We start from the raw sequence: 18,951 nt of genomic DNA, 5'->3' as shown, positions 1-18,951 counted from the left end.
GTCTCTCGCGCTCTCATTGGGTCTGAGGCCGCGAGGCACCGCCCCCACCCGGAACGATCTTTTCTCATTGGGTAGCTGGAAAAAGGAACCCGCCTCCCTCCGCCATTTATTGGAGGCGGCATGAGGGCACTCCTAAAATGGCGCCCCCCGGCGGCGCGGCAGGGGTTGGCGCTGCGGGTGGGGCCGCGCTGTGTCCCGTCCCGGTGCCTCAACACACACCAGAAGTAACTTATCGTGCGGCCTACCAGCTCACGTCCTGCTGCTGGTAGGGGCTGGGCCCGGTGTCGGCTGCACGCTCTCTGCTGCCCGCTGTGCCTCTTAATTTTGACCAATATGTTTTATTTGAGCCATTGTTCAGGCTGGAAAAGAGTAGGCTTAGGGAGACCTTGTTACTCTCTGCAGCTCTGATGTGGTTGTGGTAAGGTGAAGGTTGGCCTCTTCTCCTGGCTAACAAGAGGGAATGGCCTCGAGTCTTGTTTTCAGTGACTGCAGGGGTGAGGGGTTGACTGGGAGCCTGCTGGTCAAGGCCTGCAGAACAAACTAAGGAGTAATTCCTCCAAAACCCAAAATTAAACCCAAATGCAGTTTTCATCCTTGTTCGGGTAAAACTTTGTCATATCAATTTTACCGGCTGTTAATTTCCATTTTGTTTTTTCACATTCAGGGGTAATTTGACTCATCTTCTGATGAATACAGAAGCAGCAGCACTTGGTTGGGTGAGAAACTTCCCTCAGCTCTCGACCCGGCATCTTTCATAGCTCCTGCACTTCCATTGCCGGTCACAAGATGGCGTCAGAGCATCCAGGAACGACGCTTGATGCTCTACAACACGCAGCAGTGACGAGGTATCATCTCTGCACTTACTTTGTCCAGGCTCTTCTTGGCTCATAGACAACAATTACTAGATGTAGACGTTATGGAATTTCATATGTAAATTTAAATGCCCATTTCTATTAATTCTATTAAGGTTCTGCTCTCCATAGTGAGAATTACTGGTGAGAGCTAAGGAGGTTGATTCCAGCTATCTAGGAATGCCAGTCTGTCCATTTTACTGGAATGCTCATTTGGGGTTACTGAATGATTTTCAATAGCTAGGTAGTTGTTTTGAAACTGATTGGGGAGCACTGAAAGGATGTGTCTTGAAATGTCGTATTCTAGGAAGAGACTTTGATTTTGTGAAACAGCCCAAATCGTTCTGCTCACCTTACTCTGTTTTCAAGGTCAGATGGCAAATGGAGAGTTTAAAGCCTTTTCCCGAGCTAAAAGTGGACTCCAGATGCTGACAGTAAACACCATGGACAAATACAGTTGGTATGAGTACCACAAAGAAAAGAAAGTAGATGTATAAACTAGTTATTATGACAAGCCCATATTTGATGTATTTCCCTACTGCAGCGCCTTTGAAGGATGCAATGGTGACAATTACTTCATCTGCTGTTAACAGCAGACCTCAAGATCTGTTAACTATTTCTCTTATTTTAAATTTTCTAAAAGGAGAGTTATTTCAGTCAGTATTTATTGTCCTCAAAGAGAAATCAAGCATCATTAATGTAAACATACTGAATACATAAATGTTAACTCAGTCCATTCAAACCTTTTGTACCATGGCACTGAACTTATGGCAACTGTGTAACTTGTACAAAGCATAGCTTGCCAATTACAGAGGTTTCTAAATAATAAATACATCTGAAATCAAGTGAACGTTTTGTAAGGTAAAACAGTACTAGAATCAAAAAGCTGCAGTACAATCAAATGGGAGCTGTTCCTTAGAGCCACGTAGATAGAACAGTTCACAATAAAACTCCCTCTAAAAAAACCAAATGTTTAGTTAATAATGGCTGCCACCTAATATTAGGTAAATCATGCAAGACAGCACAAATACAGTAGCTGGAAAATGCAAAATGACTTGGTAGAGCCATCCAATCCTTCAGCATCACTGTGTGGAAATCAAGAGGGATTCTCTGTTCCTTCCTTCAGCTTTTTTCTTTTTTCTTCCAGTGTTTGCTTAAATACTTTTTTCAGGGTACTGTAAACGTGTGGTCCATCTTCGGAATCAAAGCTTGTCTGATAAAAGGAAGAAATTGAAATTCAGTTGTTAAATAATGCAGAGATGAGCAACATTTAGAAAGAATAAATCAGTTTTCAGGTCTATTAAAAGAAACAAACACAAACATGGAATACTTTTATTATGGAGTACTCAGTGGTAAATAGCTTTGGGTTTTTATTTGCCTAAACATTGAAACTAACGAAGAAATGCTATGATTACATTAACAGCTGGCATGTCTGTAGATTAACAAGAGATTAGGAAGCAAAATGATGAACTTTCTTTTCTTCATTGCTGAACTGCAATGTAATTTTAGAATGCAGTTTAATCTGATGGGAAGAGTCCAAGTAATACAGCCCATTGAAGCCTTTGTTAAGCTACTCCCAGTGCCTTTTTATTCCCATCACTTAAAAATCATCTTTGCCCTAGTATGAAGAAGTCCACGAATTGGAAGTGATCCAGAGACAGAAAAAGGAGACGAAAGGACTGTGGCTCCAGTGACAGAGTGGGGTTTTGTTGAAAATATTCCCTATCTTTTATGTAGGATGGTGACCACAAACTCTGAGTGGAGACAGCACGAGTTAAGCCAAGCGTGAAGGGACTACTGTCACTTTTACTGCTCTGCTGACTCATGATTTAAACAAGCAAATATGATGCCTTGGACAAACAGTTACTTGCCTTAGTGAAAGCTTTAATAGCACGAACAAGTAAGGCCTCCTCCACATCAGCTGGTAGCGTTTGCAAGTTCACCACACAGTGTAAAATACAAAGGATAGTCTGACACTGTTCCTGGTGGAAAAAAAGGAACAGCAGCTCATTAGAAGAAATCTTTTCATGAAAAACATTTAACTTTCAATTTTTATTTATTGCTTTTTAAATATCTGACTGTGCCTTCCTGTATTGAAACCTTCAGGTGTAGGAGGTGAGGAGGGAATTTTCACAAGCTTAAAGAGCTTCTAGGTAATTGTTACAGTCACAATGGAATTGGGGAGTGAGCAAACAACTGTATTCCCAAAGAACTGAGTCTGTGTAGCTAACAGGTCAAGAATAGAGGCGTGTCTTTATTTACACTGCATCCAGCTCTTTGGGGAAGCACAGTTAGGTAGTTGCATACCTGTTTTCATGGGATTTTCAGAACACACAGACTTACATAAAGAAACCTGACCTGGCTTCTGAATCTTTGAATTGGCAAACTTCTCCTATTCCCTTTCCCAGCTCTTCCAAAACTAATGGATCAAGATGTTTGCACAGCAAATACTTAGCACAGCTGGCAAGAGTTTATATTAACAAAAGCCATCCATCAAATCACAGGGCAGAAGATTCATGTCTTTCCCTGGGATCTCCCAATTGCCAAATTGTCAGGCACATAAGCTGAAGATGAGCTTCTACTAAATAGGGTTCAAAGATAACTGATATTTCTTACAATATTCACCACTACAGTATTGATTAAAGTCATTGATATCAAAATAATCTCCATTTTGATTTTTAAAGGAGATTGAAGGTGCCTTTTGAATGTTTAATTCCCATGTTTAAAGGTCACAAGTGAATAGACTTAAGAAAACATGCTCAAACAATGCACTGACATATAAAACATCTACCTTTCTCAGTAAGTTAAGTGCATCTTGTGATTCTATGGAATTTTTTGCCAACATGTCAATATCATCTTTGGATATAATAGGCTCTTTCAGTTGCTCTATCCAGGACCACATCAAGCTACAGAGGATGAAAGGATCTCTCTCGGTAGAGATTTTATCCCAAGCTCCATCTCGAGAATTCAGTTCTTTCTTTAAAAAAAAGAAAGAGAGGGGAAAGGAAAAAGAAACTACAAATGCATCATCTATTTACTTTTGCTTATATTCCCTTCAATTGCAACAGTACTTGGCTGCTTACATTCCAACATGAAAAGGAGACTTAATGGTTACAAAAAAAGAACGTTTTTTTTCCAAGACATCAACATTAATCATCAGTAATACGAATGATTATTTAAAACAGAAGGATGACGTAAGTAATGCAACTCAGAATCTCCCTGTTTCCTCTCAGAGTATATTAGACAGCACTGGATTCCTACTTCCTACCGGGAGGATTTGGTTTTAAGAATAAGCAGTTAAGTTTCTACTGAATTACAGGCAGAATCCTCTGATTAGTTCAGAGAAAGCACTGATTAAAAACAACATGGCTAACTGAAAATCTGTAGTACTTTTACGCTATCAGGAGCTACGTTAAACCACAGATAACAGCATCAGTTTTCATTAGTGAAATGGATGAACACAACCAGAAAATATGTTCTAACCTCCTCTTAGGTAGTACTGAAATTTGTAGGTTCATTTCACCTACTACTGAAAGAACTGACTCTGAACTGACAAATACAATCATTTTCTTAAGCAGAACATAAATCTGTGTCCCAGTGTGCCATTTCAAAGCACGTGGTGGCATTTTTGTCATTCTGAGAATTAACCTCAGTGAAATATTCACAATACATAACACTGCATGAAATTAAAAATTACCTGCCACATTTCTACCTTCTGCTTCACTTCATCTTCTTCCAGAAATTCGTTTATATTTGCAAGTGCTTTTGCTGCCAAAACTCTTCGAGCTTCCAAACTTAATTCTGACTGTAGAACAATGTGTGGAATTGCCTCTGATGGATCTTTGCTACCTTGGCTTTCACATCCAATGGAAAAGTTCACTTTAGAAGAAGAAGAAGAATCAGAGTCCTCAGAGACGTAGACTCTTCTGTTGTACATACGAGTCTCACGTTCTTTGCTATGGCCAACCTCACTGGTAAAGTTATGCCTTGGTGTTCCAGGCTCTCTGGTACAGTGGAGAGATGCTAGACCTGAAGAAAAAGTTCTGCTGCGTTGTACTTCTTTGGTAGAGTTCCTTCTCTGATAAAGTGAAGATCCATCTTTTTGTCCATCCAAATTTAACTTGGTTTGATTCCAAATTGTACATGTATTACGCACTAATGCTTCTTTGTTTAAATCCAGCTGAGGCTTTTGTTCATCTGTGGCAGAACTCTCCTCACCACTGTTCTGCTTAAGTTTGTTGCACAGTAATATCTGAGCAGGTACTGTCCAAGCTGTTTCTCCTTGCTCTAAGAGAAACTCAGTTCTCCTTAAGTCTGAGTCACTGTAGCTTAGACGCCTCCTCACATGAGACAGAGGCTGAAGGCATTCGACATTCCTCCTTTTCCAAAGAGGATCACATTCATGTGCAAGGGAGAATAGAGAATCCTGCGTGTCACAAGTGGCCGAGTGGGTGTGCGAGGAGTCTGACGTGTCACTGTCCTGCCTGGCAAGGTCCCCATCTAGCTGTGTCGACACCAGCTGGGAGACAGTCTTTTCAATTTCAGCTGACAGATCTGCTATGTCTAAGAGTTCTGCCTCTACTACTTGTCTGTTTTCAGCCAAGTCTAGCAACAGCTTGCACACCAGGTGAATGAGTTTTGGCACGTGTTTGAGGTGCCTGCTCTCATAACCATGGAGCAGGTGTCTCTGGCGGGTCAGGTACTGGGACAGCGTCACCCTGTGTGCCTTGGGCTCACAGCAAGCAAACACATTTCTGAGAGGAATCAAAAACTGAGTGAATTCTCTGATGCACAGTAACTGCCCTCTGGTCTGAATAGAATTAGGCCTTTTTGCTCTGACAAAAAGAATGGCTTGATCGGCAGTCATTCTTGTTGCAAAAACTAAGTAGCAAGCTACTAGAACACCTGGAACACAGAAACAGAAGCATTTGTTCAAGAATTTTCAAACTAAAACAATTCAGAAGAACTATGGAATGAAAAGGAATTTAGGTGGAGATACAAGCTTTGTGTCCACTACTGTAGGACGCTGTGGGGTTAGTTGCAGCAGAACACACATACCTGTCCGTCCAAGTCCTGCATGACAGTGAACAGCCACTCTCCCTTCCTGCAGCGCAAAAGCCATGACTTTTACCATATCAAGTATAGTAGTAAGAGATGCCACTCCATAATCCTTCCATCCAAAATTATAAAAATAAACTAAAATAAAAAGAGAAAGAGTTGTTTGCTTTAAGGAAGGTGACGTTTTCAGTTCTACATGCAGAGATGAGTAATAATAAATGACAGTAAGAAAACTGTATAAAGATTTTTGGAGGAGTCTGACTACATACTGTTTACAAGAGAGTATTTTCCTATGTCAGAGTACTTTTGCTATTGCAATTTGGTAAATGCACGAAGCTAGCACTGGATTGTCAAACTCGAGTTCAGCTGGAATGCAAAAAATTTAACAAGACCGAATGATTCATACAAAAATTACTGAGCTATCTAGAAGTAAAGCATCACTTTTCCCTTTTACAAATTAAAGCACTACTTCAGTCAAAAGCTTTTTCTTACACAGAGGCGCTTTTATGCACGTCATCGCATGAAAACACAAACAATACTGTCATTACAAACGTCTTCTAATGAAATGCACCAGAATTTGAAACGCCATTAACGTATTAGATATTTGGGAACTGAGAAGAAAAAATTAACCAGCTGTTGTCCCTTCTTCCTTCTAAGTACTAGATATAGGGCCATGGATAATGTGTTATTCACCACGGATTATATTTGCCAAGCTTTATCACAGAATCACCAAACGGCCTGGGTTGAAAAGGACCTCAATGATCATCCAGTTTCAATCCCTCTGCCACAGGCAAGCTCGCCAACCACTAGATCAGGCTGTTTGGAGCCACATCCAGCCTGGCCTTGATGCTTACATCCTAACCTGTGCAACGTTTCTTACATAGCTATTTAAGACATGCGAATTCAAGTAAAAATATCTGGAGCTGAAATGAATAATGAATGAAGCCCAGCAGCAGGAGTGCGCGTACTGCCAGCCTCCATGAACGCCTCAGGAAGGTAGGTGAAGCCACTTTCTTGCTCCAGCGGATTCCCACAGCTTGCATGCTCCCCAGGACGCTGCAGGTTAATTATGGTTTTTATGCCACATCTAAGGAAGGAAGAGATGAAATACTTGTTTATTCCTAGTGGAGAATAAGAACATTTACTAACAATCCAAATATAGGTTGAAAGAGAAAAACAGACTGGGAGTTCTATTAGTAATACGTACTATAAATAATGGGTAAATTTTCTTACCTTTCAAACTGTTCAATGATGTTGTACTTTTCAATTAATTCTGTTGAGGGTCGAGCCATAGCCAGTATGTTATCTGTTATCCTGAGGAATTAAAAAATAATACGTACTATTTTCACATTAATAAGGAGAATAATTATGATAATAATTTCCTGGCAATTAATTTGCCAAGATAACAGGCTGCTGTGTTATTTTCATTGTGACAGACGTGCTGCTGATGTACTAGAAATTCTTGTTCAAAAAAGTTAGTGGTGAATCCTCTTAAGTGGATACAGATATTACATATCAAAGAAACCTCTACTGGAATTGTCTGAATGCCAGTCCAATTAACACAGTAAAAAATTCCTCTGAATAGAAATCTGAGCTACTCCCTGTTTGGCCCTTTAAAACTGTTATGCTTCTGAGCAGCTTTCACTGTTAGAAGATTGGTAAGAACTTAAAGGAGTGCTTCACGTCAGTATTGCTGTATATGAATATGCTTTTCTCAAACATATTTCACCTCCAATAAATGTTTTTCCTTCACTTGAAGTTCTATTACAAACACATTTTAGCTCCTTTTCATTTTAAATCTCAGTGAGAACTGCCTAGAGCAGGATACTTTTATCAGAATTCATGTCAGTTTGCTTTGACTTCTCTTTCAATATATATAAAGACTGCAGTTACATTTAGTGACAGTAAATGCTGCATACTACCAAGAAGAGTAGAGCCCTTTAATAGCTTGCTCCTGGTCACTCCATCGAGCCGGGTTCTCATACTTGCACGCACGACCACCGCATGCCATCGAGCACTGCATGTGCCCAGGGATGACGTGGCGAAGGCGCTCCCCCACTTTTGTGTATTTTGCTGTCGGCCGCCTTGAACTTCCTACAACAGAGGCAAAAACCCCTTTATAAAAGAGCCTCATGAGTTCATCTCCACCCTGCAAGTACAGTTCAACCTTAAATCACGGAGTTATAAAGAGCATAAATATACAGTATACATTTATAACTATGGATTCTGAGGAAAAACCCATTTGCTTGCATTACTAAAGTTGGTGTTTGTCACAGCAAATGTGTTCTCCTCCTGATCAAGCATTCGGCGTGCAATACGCTGTGCAGGGGAACAACTGACAGTCACCTGAAACCAGAAAGAGCCACAGACATGTGGCAGGTGTATGAAGGCTTGCTTCTGTTTTAGGTTACAGTGAAAAGCATGCATTAATCCTCAGATAAGGGATCAACGAGCAAAATATAAAATACAGGAAAAAAAAATATAGTACTTTATGCAACACAACAGAAGTGGATGAACTTATTAACAGAGTCAACAACAACAGAACTGCCCAACGGTCTCAATGAGAACTACTTTACTTTTTTTCTCTGGAAAAGTTGCATCCAGCTCCTCGGGGCTCAACGATGATATTGCCACCATCACCCGGTGCGTCGATGATGAAAGAACCTCTACAACTGAGCTCCGGCGCCTCTGGATGATGCGAAGAAGGGGATCGGAGGAAGAATGCCTCCGACCCTGAAAAAAGGTGCTAAAAATACTCACTGCTGAGCGCCGCCGGGGTGAGCCCTGCATGGTGACTGGCCCCAGTGACAGCCCAGCACAGCTGCTGAGGAGGCACGGATCTGAAAGCCAAGTTGCTCAGAGCTGAAGTTGCAGCGAGATGCGCATCCCTCAGTCTGCTGGAGCAGCTAGTCAGCATGGGCTGAGCTGTCTCCATAGTGACAAACAATGAGGGTTCTGCTGCCAGCCAGCCCCGTGGCAGCGACATTCTGTATGAATTGATTCTGTTTGGGACAAAGTGTTCCGCTGCTGATGAAAATAGTTGCATTTCAAGTAGATAATTGTGAAAATGCACTGGGAAACAACCAAAACATTTCTTCCATAAACAATGTGAGTATTTTAGTTAGTCGTAAATGACATACATTCAGAACTCACTTAGACACAAAACAGTATATTCAAGGGAACAATCAAAATGTATTTGGAGGCTCTGCTTCCTGAGAAATCTGTAAGTACATTACACACCCCCACCTCCTGGTTTTACATTCCACAACCACCTCTCTCCCTCCGCTGAGCTGCTGCGAAATGCATCATTAGCTCTGTAATAATTGGGATTAGTGTGTTCCTACTGAAATGGCTCAGTATGCGATGAATTGCAGACTGTTCACTCTGGACCATTCATATCTTCTAACAAACACAATTTGTTACTCAAAACAAAAGGCTTATTTTTTTTTTCAGGGCGCAGCTTTTATTAAGCAGAGCTGTTAGCCCTACAGAGTGAGATGAAGCAGATTATGGGGAGGAGAAGATGCATCACTCGAGTGCTTTAGGCTTTTGAAGGTAGATATTAGGTGGCAAATTGCCTCCCACTTTGCTGCCAGTGTGCTAAGAAAGAGAATGAGCTGGCCAGAAAAATTACTGTGATCTCAAAAGCACAACACTCTCAAGCAACTTACGTGGAGAATGGATTACAGAAACGTGGTTGTTTTCTAAAGTCATCCAATTGTCTGAGTGTTAAAGGGGAGAGAGCAGGGAGATGCTGCAAACTCACCACAGCATTGGTCAATTAACAAAATCCCACTGTGTTTTCCTAAGGATGCATACTTCATTCAGTCTGATTTTTCCTTTTGTGTTATGGAAACAGTAATCCTTAAAGAGGAATTGTGTATGAGAAAGCTCATTTTTGATATAAAATCATGAGGCAAAAAATCTGCTGTTTCCTCCAGGTACTGAATAGGGACTGAGTGACTAAAGACACAGTAAGGACTTGGAAACCAGGCACCTGGAAACATCTGTGGTGATGTCATATGTGAAAAGGAGAATGTTAAAGCTGTCAGCTGTTGTCTCAAAGATCTGACTATCCTAATGAAGCCGATATAAGGAGATAGGGAAATACTTAAATATGCTTTTATTTTGGGTGTTAGGTTGAAGAGACGGAAAGGAGATGAAAAAGGCTCTTCAAGTGCTGCCTATGTCCAGAAAACAAACAAAAAATGCTTTCGAGTTATTTACATTGCTTTCTCATATTTAATTCTTAGCTCTTCCCGGGATTTTTTCTCCTGTATATATCGAGTGATGATGGAACCAGAGATGAGCAAGCAAAAATGCTGCACACCATTATTTTTCCACTGAATCCAACATGATTTACAAATACTCACCCAGAAACTATCAATGTTTTCTTGGAGGGGGTTTTTTTGTTGAAGGTTTGTTTGTGCCTTCAGAGAGCCAGGCAGCTTCTGAACATGGAAATGATCCCATTTCTTTATGAGAGACTTGGAAATTTGACAGTCACTGAAAAGTTTGACATCTTAACACATCGTGGCAATGGGAAGTCACACAGTTTGTTTTGTTATAGCCATTTTATGCTTATAATTTGGGAATAATGTCCATTTTTCCCCTATGGAAAATTGCTTCTTTTTCAGAATTTACTTAAGCTGTTTTTAAGCTTATGAATAGCATAAGTGAGAAAATGGTTACCTGAACTCATATCTGCAAGATACACACTGCTCTCTAGCAACGAAGAGTACGGTAGTTCATTTTGCAGCAGAACTCCTGCAGCCATTGCAGTACCTGTGGAAACAGTAATATGTTTGCTTTCAATCTACAAGATCAAAAATGCAACATGAAGCTTAATTAAAGCTCAGTACCTGGCACCCAGATATAAAGTCATCCAAGGGTTAAGATCTGGGCATCCAGGCATAGACCACTGCTTTCTTTTTGGTGTGCACTCTTTAAACTCACCAGTACTGCTATCTGTCCTAGCAATTAGAAGTCACTTGTGTATTTCAGCTCGAGTCTGGCTGATGATGTACCTTACAGCTGTGTTTTTCCTGACCATACCATTCATAGTTTTAGATGATACTCCCAAACTGGGTATAAGGTACATGCCTTCTCTGCTCTCTTCCCTCCACTCTATTTTAGTACACTGGCAAGTTTGAAATCACATATATGAAGATTCTCCTTTAATAAGAAAACAGAACACAAGTCTGTCTAAGCAGAAAGCATACCTTCCTATAATACAAAGCAAGCTGAAGAGATTGCATCTGAAAAACAGATAATACAAGGAAAAGCTGTCAGTGTGAACTTATTAATCAGTCACTGTGATGTGAAGTACAACAACTTTGTGGATCCTGAGTGCACATCCTTACTTCTCTTATCTCAGTAGTAAAATAGTTGCAAATATAGTACTAAAGAAAGCGTGTCCGTGCTGTAACTATTGAAACTCTTCTAAATAAACCTTCTGTCCCAAATTCTGCAAAAACAATACTAAGATTCAGCGTCACCATGTTCTAAGAGACAGGTTTACTACAACAATAATAATGAGGATTATAATGCGGTAAACATCCAGTGCTGTGTTGAGGGATTAATTGAAACTAGTCTTCTATAAACAGTGTTTATGGACTTTATTCCACATCAGTGTCACCTAGTACAGCCCCATCCCTTACAGGTGCATAAGTGGGAACTGCGTACACATACACATGAGTAACCTGTTAATACTTGCTGCATGAGCGGCCTCAAAGAGATCAGAATTGCGTTTGCCTGTGAAAGCCAAGGGGTCTTTTGAAAGTTCAGTGATGCTAAGCGATACATGCCTTATGTGAATATGTGTATTGTGAAGGATGCTCATTAGGATGGAGCTTGATGTAGAATAAAGGCAAATACTTTCTATTCAGCTGCACCTGATGGACACTAGAGAAAATCAAGCCTCAGATGTTATTCCAGGTCATGTTCCTTATGAGCTCTCCGAGGGAGCTGAGTCACGTGCCCCGTGGCAGGCATGACACCACCTTAATCAGATCCGCTCTGTGCCATGCTTTTCTATTGCCATGACAGCAAAGAGGCTGCTCTTTTAATCCTGGTATCACAACTTAAGAAATGGAACAGTGTCTTAGGTGATTGATGTTCCATCTCTTTACAATGGGAAGCAATGTTGTTAAGCTTGCATAAACAACACAGGTAATGAAATGGGAGTAATAACAACATCTGTGGTGCTGGCTGACTGAAACAAATGGCAGAACCACATTGCCCAGGGAAATGGGGCTCTGCTGGAGCCAGACACCAGGCACTAAGGGGTTATTCCAGCAGGCCCCTCAGAGGCATGCATTCTGAACTTGCTTTGGTGTTTCTCTGTGTATCTCAAAGGGCTTTCCCTCACTTCTGTGCAAACCAGCTCCTAGCAGAAAGGATGTCTCAGATTTTGCTGCCAGGTGGTAGCACTGCCGATTCACTTCTTGCGTTTGGTAACAGATGACAGCTGTCACATCCAACTTGCTGTGTCATATAATCAGAGGTGGATTTCTGTCAGAGGAAATAGCACAGGCACACTGTGCTTCCTTAGGTGAGATCAGGCTGTGCTCCCACTTTGTATCTAAGGGGCGGTGCAGCCTCTGGAATAAAAGAACCCTCTGTGAAGGTACAGGTTAAGCAGCAAAAAGCCACGCAGCAAGTAGGACAAGTAAGAAATGGGGGCCTGCAACTGACTGGTGGGCAGCTGCCCAGAAAGGAGGAAAGAAAGATCACAGCAATTACTACACAGCCCAAAACAGGCTGCGGTGTCACTCTGCTGTGCACAAAGGCTGAGAATTTCCTATGTTTGCAGGATCTGGAAATCGGTGTTTTCCAGTTACTGGGCTGATTTTTTGCTTCAGAATGAAATGAGAGAAGGGAATAATGTCTGATGTTTCAGCAGCCAGAAAACAAGCCCCAAAGTGCTAAGATTTCTGCTGTACCTTAGAAAATAATACGGTTGCTTAACAGATGCAGTTACTGTCTTCAGAACATGCTTTCAAACAGGAGAGTTTGCATTCCCAACTGGAATGATTCCAGTGGTGGCAGTGCAGCTGCCAGCACAGAGTAATCCTCCCCCCATTTCTGTGGAGCTGTTTACTAACAGTGAGGGCCCATTTCTACAGATTTGTATGGATTTGGTAACCTAGAACATGACAGCAGACCACACATTGAAAAGATTGGCTTCATATATTAGCACGAAAAATCTTGGGTAATCTTTCCATTGTAAATACACTGTATTCATACAAGAGAGGCGAATGCTGTTGCTTATTCCTGTCGTGTAAGATTCGGAGATCACTTGTAGTATTTTCTTGCTTTTAAAGTGAGTTGCTCTCCCCCCCCACACTCCATAGCATTCACAGACAAGGAACAAGCCAATGGGAAACCTGCTAAGGGAACACGGTCAATGCAGCTGCAGGTAGAGGCCATGCTAGGTTAGCACCTAAGCCCTCAGGTAACATTTACTCCATGGCCTGGTTCTGCAAGTGCTTATCTTCTTGAATGGCTTTGCTCCTGGAATCAGTCCCACAGAAGTCAAGAGGATCTCTGTCTAAATATGAGATTATATGGGATAAAATTTCATTGCCCAAATGCAAAGTTCTGTAAACTGCACTAATGAAGATGTTAATTAAAGACCACTCAGCTAACAAGATGAAGCCAAAATACGATCATGTAAGGACTGCTTATAATTAATGACAAGGTTAAGAGCTTGGTGGTTATGAATGGTGAAACAAAATTAAAAGCACTGCCTGGGAGCTACATGAGCAATTGGAAAAGGCAAATAAACACACTGGAACAGGACAAAGGGAAGATGAGGTATTAATTTGATCACATCTTCATACAGTTTAGAGGTATGTGATTTACACAGCAGAACAGCACTGCACCTGTTGTAGAACTGCTGCAATCTCACACAGCCAAAACTGATTTGTTACTCCCATAAGCAGCATTTGTTTTAGTTTAAGGTGAACGTCACTCAATCATTACACCTTATATTTACCAAGGACTATAACTGCTTTCACATACAACAGAGACAAAAGGATACAGTTCATTAGGAAGTTATGTAGGTGCTGGTCTGGTGATTCACTATTTGCTATTAGCAACTTTTTTTTATAGGAACAGCAACTGGAAATGGGCAACTGACTGGATTCATCTCATTGGGTCACATCAGCTCTCAGTGCTAACGCAACAGCTAACAGAAGTTATCGTAACCTGCCTTGCACAGGCTGGCAGCCAGTAATTACTACTGAGGAGAACAAGGGAGATGGGGTGAAAATGACTAAAGGAACTGCTCTACGAACAACACGAGTGACTGATATTCTTGATCATGAATACCATGTTTACTAAGCCAGATTTTTGTACGTAAGACTACGTACAAAGGAACTAAATACCTTCAGTGCTGCTGAGTGCTACTGAAGGAACTGGGAAGTGGCAAAGATTGAACATGGAACTCTACGAGGTAAAAAGGGGTTACACCTCAAGTAGTCAAAAACTGAATAAATTTAAGTGAGTCTTAAAGCAGAAGTGCGGGGAATTTCAGTCTAACATCTTACCTGTGACCCTGCAAAAAGAGCGAGTGAATGCTGATCCCTTCATTGCCGCAGTACCACCCCCAGAAATATGCTGTAGGGAAATCCCGTTTACAGAAGAGATGCTGAATTATGTTGCTGCAGTGTTTCCTGTAGTTAATTGGATTCCCAGAGGTAATCTGGGAGGAGCCAATAACTATCTTTTCTTAACTTAAGACTGTACGAGGAATGCCTTGCGGGCTATGCAGATAATCATCTCATGAACTGCTTTCCGTGCCTGCCTAGATTTCAGAGGGATTGAGGCAAAGAGGCCACTCCAAGCTCTTCGAAGAACAGAACCCTCCACACCACCCTGCTCCATCCCTTCCATTCACCCCCTTTTGCTATCAGCCACCAGAAGTGGGGGTCTGCGTGCCCCAGCCAAGAGAGCACAGCTCCAAAGATCATCCTGGGAACGCGCCCACATCAACTGCAGTTCGATTGATGCATTAACTTTAAAACACCATGAAAAGAAAACCAGATTCACGTCTCATTGTTCCTATCTGTGGTTATACCCTGAACAATATACTTTTTTTTTTTTCATTTTTCATCCAGTATAGCAAAGACTGTCACTAAAGCATACATATACTGAGTGCAATGATGATAATGAGCACTGCATTATCATCCTAAAAGCATGGCAAGAATAAGTTATCCTGAATGCAAAGGATTCTGCTAAAAAACAGACTGGATTTAACTCGTACAAGCCTAAGTGAAGCAATAAAACAAGCTCAATAAAATCAGATTTGATGTTCTATTTCACCAAATCAACTCCAGCATTTTCTGAGGAGAAAACAGATTTCATCTATTTCCACAGCTTCCCCACGTGTCTTATTAATAAGAAAAAAACACCAAACACAAACAAGCTGGCATTAATTAAGTGCTTACTCGCTGCTCATCATTAATACCTCCCAATTACTTAGAGAAAAGTCATTGTCATTGTTATTGTTGTAGGCTGAAGAAGGAAGAACAATGCAACTACCTGGAAAAAAAGAGGAGTAAGCAGTCCTTAAAATCACACTTTTTTGTACTTGGGGCTTAAATGGGGCTTAAAGAGTCTAAGATCAGGTGGACCCTGGGCAGTAACCAAAGCATGTCACTGCCCCAGAGGCAGAATGCAGTGCTGAGCTCCTAGAGGTGACCTCACTGCAGCCTTTCAGTACCTAAAGGGAGCCTATAAACAGGAGGGGAGTCAACACTTTGAAAGGGTAGATAGCAGCAGGACAAGGGAAAATGGTTTCCAGTTGAGGGAGGGAAGATTTAGGTTGGATGTCAGGGAGAAGTTCTTTACTATGAGAGTGCTGAGGTGATGGAACAGCTGCCCAAAGAGGCTTTGGATGCCCCGTCCTTGGAGGTGTTTAGGGCCAGGTTGGATGGGGCCCTGAGCAGCCTGGGCTGGTATTAAATGGGGAGATTGGTGGCCCTGCCTGTGGTGGGGGGGTTTGTAGGTACCAGTGACTTGCTGCCTCTCATCCCTGCACTTGTTCTCTTCAGAAGAAACGGCAGCTCGTTCAGCTGAACAACTGATTTATTTCCCCAGAGGTCTGAAAAGCTGAGCTAGTTCCAGGAATGGGTGCCAAACATGTTTGTTCCAACAGGCTCTGTCATCACATTGTTGTCAAGAGGAGGCTTTGTGCTGGGGATGACTTTTTGGGGGGTTGTCAGCCATTAGGCTGAAATAATCTGCCATTTTCAAAGAAAGAGTGCTCAGTGTAGGTGGGAAGCTGGTGACTAAACTAACAATCTTTCTCTCCAGGTTTGGCATTTTCCTATTTAAACAAAACAAGAATCTCGTGTCCTCTGGAAAATTCTGTTGAACTGTGATGGCCATTAAAAGACATTAACAGGCTTTTCAGGTAAGTAGAGCAGGGTCACCGGGCTTCAGGCAGCTTGCTGCTGCAGCATCATACGGGCTGCCTCCCAGCAGGCCTGCAGTGTGCTTAGCAGAGGCACCTGTCCCTTGTCCTAAGGCAGAACTGCATTAGGGCAGGCAGTGAAGTTATTGCCTCACACTGGGCTACAATTCATCTCTGTGTTGTGAGACAGCTCGTCTTGTGACCACAGAGCACAGTGGCAAAGCCTGCATCCAGTCATTGCCCGCTTTGGGTTAGCAGCATTGCCTCTGATACACCAAACATCGGGTTGTTGGAAAGCTGCAGAACTAGGAAATCAAATCCTTCCTTCATACAACTTCTGAAGAGCTACCACAGGCTCTGCCAGTCTGTGCCGACCTTTCCAAAAGCACCGCTTAATGCTCGCATGACATCTAGGAAACGTCGGCCCTGCAGCCATGGAGCAGCTATGGAGGAAACGACAAAGCTCAGCTGTTCAAAAACAGCACATAAAGTGGGAAAGACGAACCGGTGAGGAAAGGAAGGAGATGGGAGGCAGGCAGTCCTTTTTAAACAACCCGTGCTGCCATTTAAGCCCTCGCCTAATTAGAGGATTACACCGCTAATTATAGCTCTGGAGCGCTGTTCTTCCAGCACGGCCCTGAGGACCGCCTCCACCGCTCGCTTTGCCTTTTGTTTCCTCGCACGTGTGGCTCTGTGTATGTTTTACACACAAACCGCCCATGTCAACAACAGAGGGACGGACGTTTCAAGCAATACGTCATTGCAAACGCCAGCATCAGCGCTGCTGCGCTCATCCTTTCGGGCTCCATTACCCCAAAACAGACCTCCCCCCGCCCCGCCCCGCGCTGCCCCAGCTGCCCCGGGCACCGCCGCCTCCGGCCGGGGCGAAGCATCACCCTCCGCCCAGCTGGCACGGCGTAGGGACGGCACCGAGGGGCGGCCGCATATAGGGCCGGGGGCGCCGCACCCACCTGCACCAACGCTTCGCCGTCGCTCCGCCGCCACTCGGCGTGGGGAAGGCGGAGCCGGGCAGCGCGCATGCGGAGGAGCGGAGTATGGCGGTGTTGTGCCTTGGGTCGGCGGCTGGGGGAGGTTGGGATGCGGTGTAACATCTGTTATCGGCTGCCCTCGTGCGGGATGAGAGACGTTGGGAGCCGGCTGTTTCCTTCCCGTAGGCCGGGAACTGAGAGCCGCGCTGCTGGGCGTCCCGGGGGCTGCTTCCTTGGCTGCGTCAGTAGCAAGGTTGGGTGAGAGGAGAAATGCCTTCTGACTTGAAGAAGTAAACGCACGGTGTTTTGTAGTAGCGTGTGTTTAGGAATACAGCTGTTGGGTTGTTGTATTACGCGGTTAGTTCTTGCTTGCAAAGCTGTGGTAGCTGCTAGATGTTGTGAATCGTTATGGATGTAGCATTATAGACTAGATCGTGTGTTGTGAGGCTCTTCTGCTATACAGCAGAAGAAACAATGAAACCACATGAGTAGGCTTACCAAGCATCAGAAGCCTCTTTGTCTTCCAGCACCCAGGTATATAGCATTAGAAGGCAGGCTGCCAAACTTGGCTCTACCCAAGGACAAGCAGATGTTCAGAAATAATGGCTGAGTGAGCAAACATTACAATTCTGGTACTTACAAATTACTTCTAATATACATTCTCCTACTGAGCACGCATCAGAGAAGAGAATTCATCTAGAGGGTGAGTGAGGGAGACCATAGGAGCACTGCCATGGGCAGCCCTGGGAGGTGGTGGAGCTTCATGCTGGGCTGGCACATCTGGTTGTTTGCCATGGGATATCTGCACCCGAATTTGTGCTTGTGTAATTACATGAGAAATAAACTTCCTGCAGGAAGAAGCACGTGTGCGGGTTTGGAGATGTTTCTGGGTATGTGGTGAGATTCTGTAAGGCTGAATTCAAAGCAGACACCTGCAGAGTAACACCATGAGGCTGAACCCACCTTTCCCTAGATCTAAGTCCTGCTGTTTGGATCTTGGAAACCTTACCTGGCTGAAACTTATTGTAGATCAGCACATGCCACCTTGTGGCAAATTAACAGCGTGCATCTGGGCTGCTGCTGCTCGTGTGTCTATTTAAGTGCTTAAGTGACAGGATTTATTTCTTGTCTGTTTCTTAAGATCTTTTCCATTCACAAATGGAAGCACGTTAGGAGATATTTTTCCTGTCTGATGTTCATTGCAGGCCTTTAAGCATCCCAGTATTCCACTATGATTTTCTGGTGTTGAAACTGGCAATGCTAATCCATGCAGAGGATATCAGCTGGAATTTAATGGCTACCCCAGTTACATTTTCTTTTCCCTACGTAGCATTTTGATGTGAAATGCTAGTTGTTGCAAACAGGATGGATTCTACCTTTGCAGTTGACGTGGCTGTATATAACAAGGTGTGTTGAAGAAAATGCAACTTGTGAAAAAGCTGGGCAACATTTTTGTTCCATCTGCATTTCTAAACCATGCCTCACCCTCAGAAAGCATGGTTAGGCTTTGGAACACATTGCCCAGGGAAGTGGTAAAGATGTTTTGCACTCTGATCTCTTGTTCTGCCTATATAAAGCATATTTGTTGGTGCTGAGCACATTCCAATTCAAAGCCTGCAGGTAGGTGGTGAAA

The 18,951-nt window shown here is 42.9% G+C and overlaps 1 protein-coding gene and 1 long non-coding RNA gene across 4 annotated transcripts; one reads left to right on the top strand and one right to left on the bottom strand.

The window, feature by feature from the left end:
- The first annotated feature begins 91 nt into the window (after positions 1–91).
- LOC140257971 (uncharacterized) lies at positions 92–1,333 on the top strand. Its single transcript, XR_011905151.1, has 3 exons — positions 92–265; positions 665–845; positions 1,221–1,333. It is a non-coding gene; the product is annotated as an uncharacterized lncRNA (long non-coding RNA).
- On the bottom strand, positions 1,250–18,375 carry PTPDC1 (protein tyrosine phosphatase domain containing 1). 3 transcript variants are annotated; one of them, XM_072347771.1, is made up of 10 exons: positions 17,301–18,375; positions 10,602–10,694; positions 7,832–8,003; positions 7,143–7,223; positions 6,878–6,996; positions 5,910–6,047; positions 4,549–5,756; positions 3,643–3,828; positions 2,723–2,833; positions 1,250–2,064 (listed from the first exon to the last, which is right to left on the bottom strand). In XM_072347771.1, the coding sequence occupies exons 2-10, from the start codon at positions 10,684–10,686 to the stop codon at positions 1,948–1,950; spliced, it is 2,217 nt and encodes a 738-aa protein (XP_072203872.1). In that variant the 5' UTR covers positions 10,687–10,694; positions 17,301–18,375; the 3' UTR covers positions 1,250–1,947. The 3 variants fall into 3 exon arrangements, with proteins under 3 accessions (XP_072203872.1, XP_072203871.1, XP_072203870.1); XM_072347770.1 differs by lacking the exons at positions 10,602–10,694; positions 17,301–18,375 and adding an exon at positions 8,486–8,842; XM_072347769.1 differs by lacking the exons at positions 10,602–10,694; positions 17,301–18,375 and adding an exon at positions 8,670–10,127 and having other exon boundaries at positions 1,506–2,064.
- Positions 18,376–18,951: the final 576 nt, after the last annotated feature.

This window comes from Excalfactoria chinensis, chromosome 12 (assembly GCF_039878825.1).
Source record: "Excalfactoria chinensis isolate bCotChi1 chromosome 12, bCotChi1.hap2, whole genome shotgun sequence".
Taxonomy (NCBI): domain Eukaryota; kingdom Metazoa; phylum Chordata; class Aves; order Galliformes; family Phasianidae; genus Excalfactoria; species Excalfactoria chinensis.
This window is presented reverse-complemented; position numbering and strand designations above follow the sequence as displayed.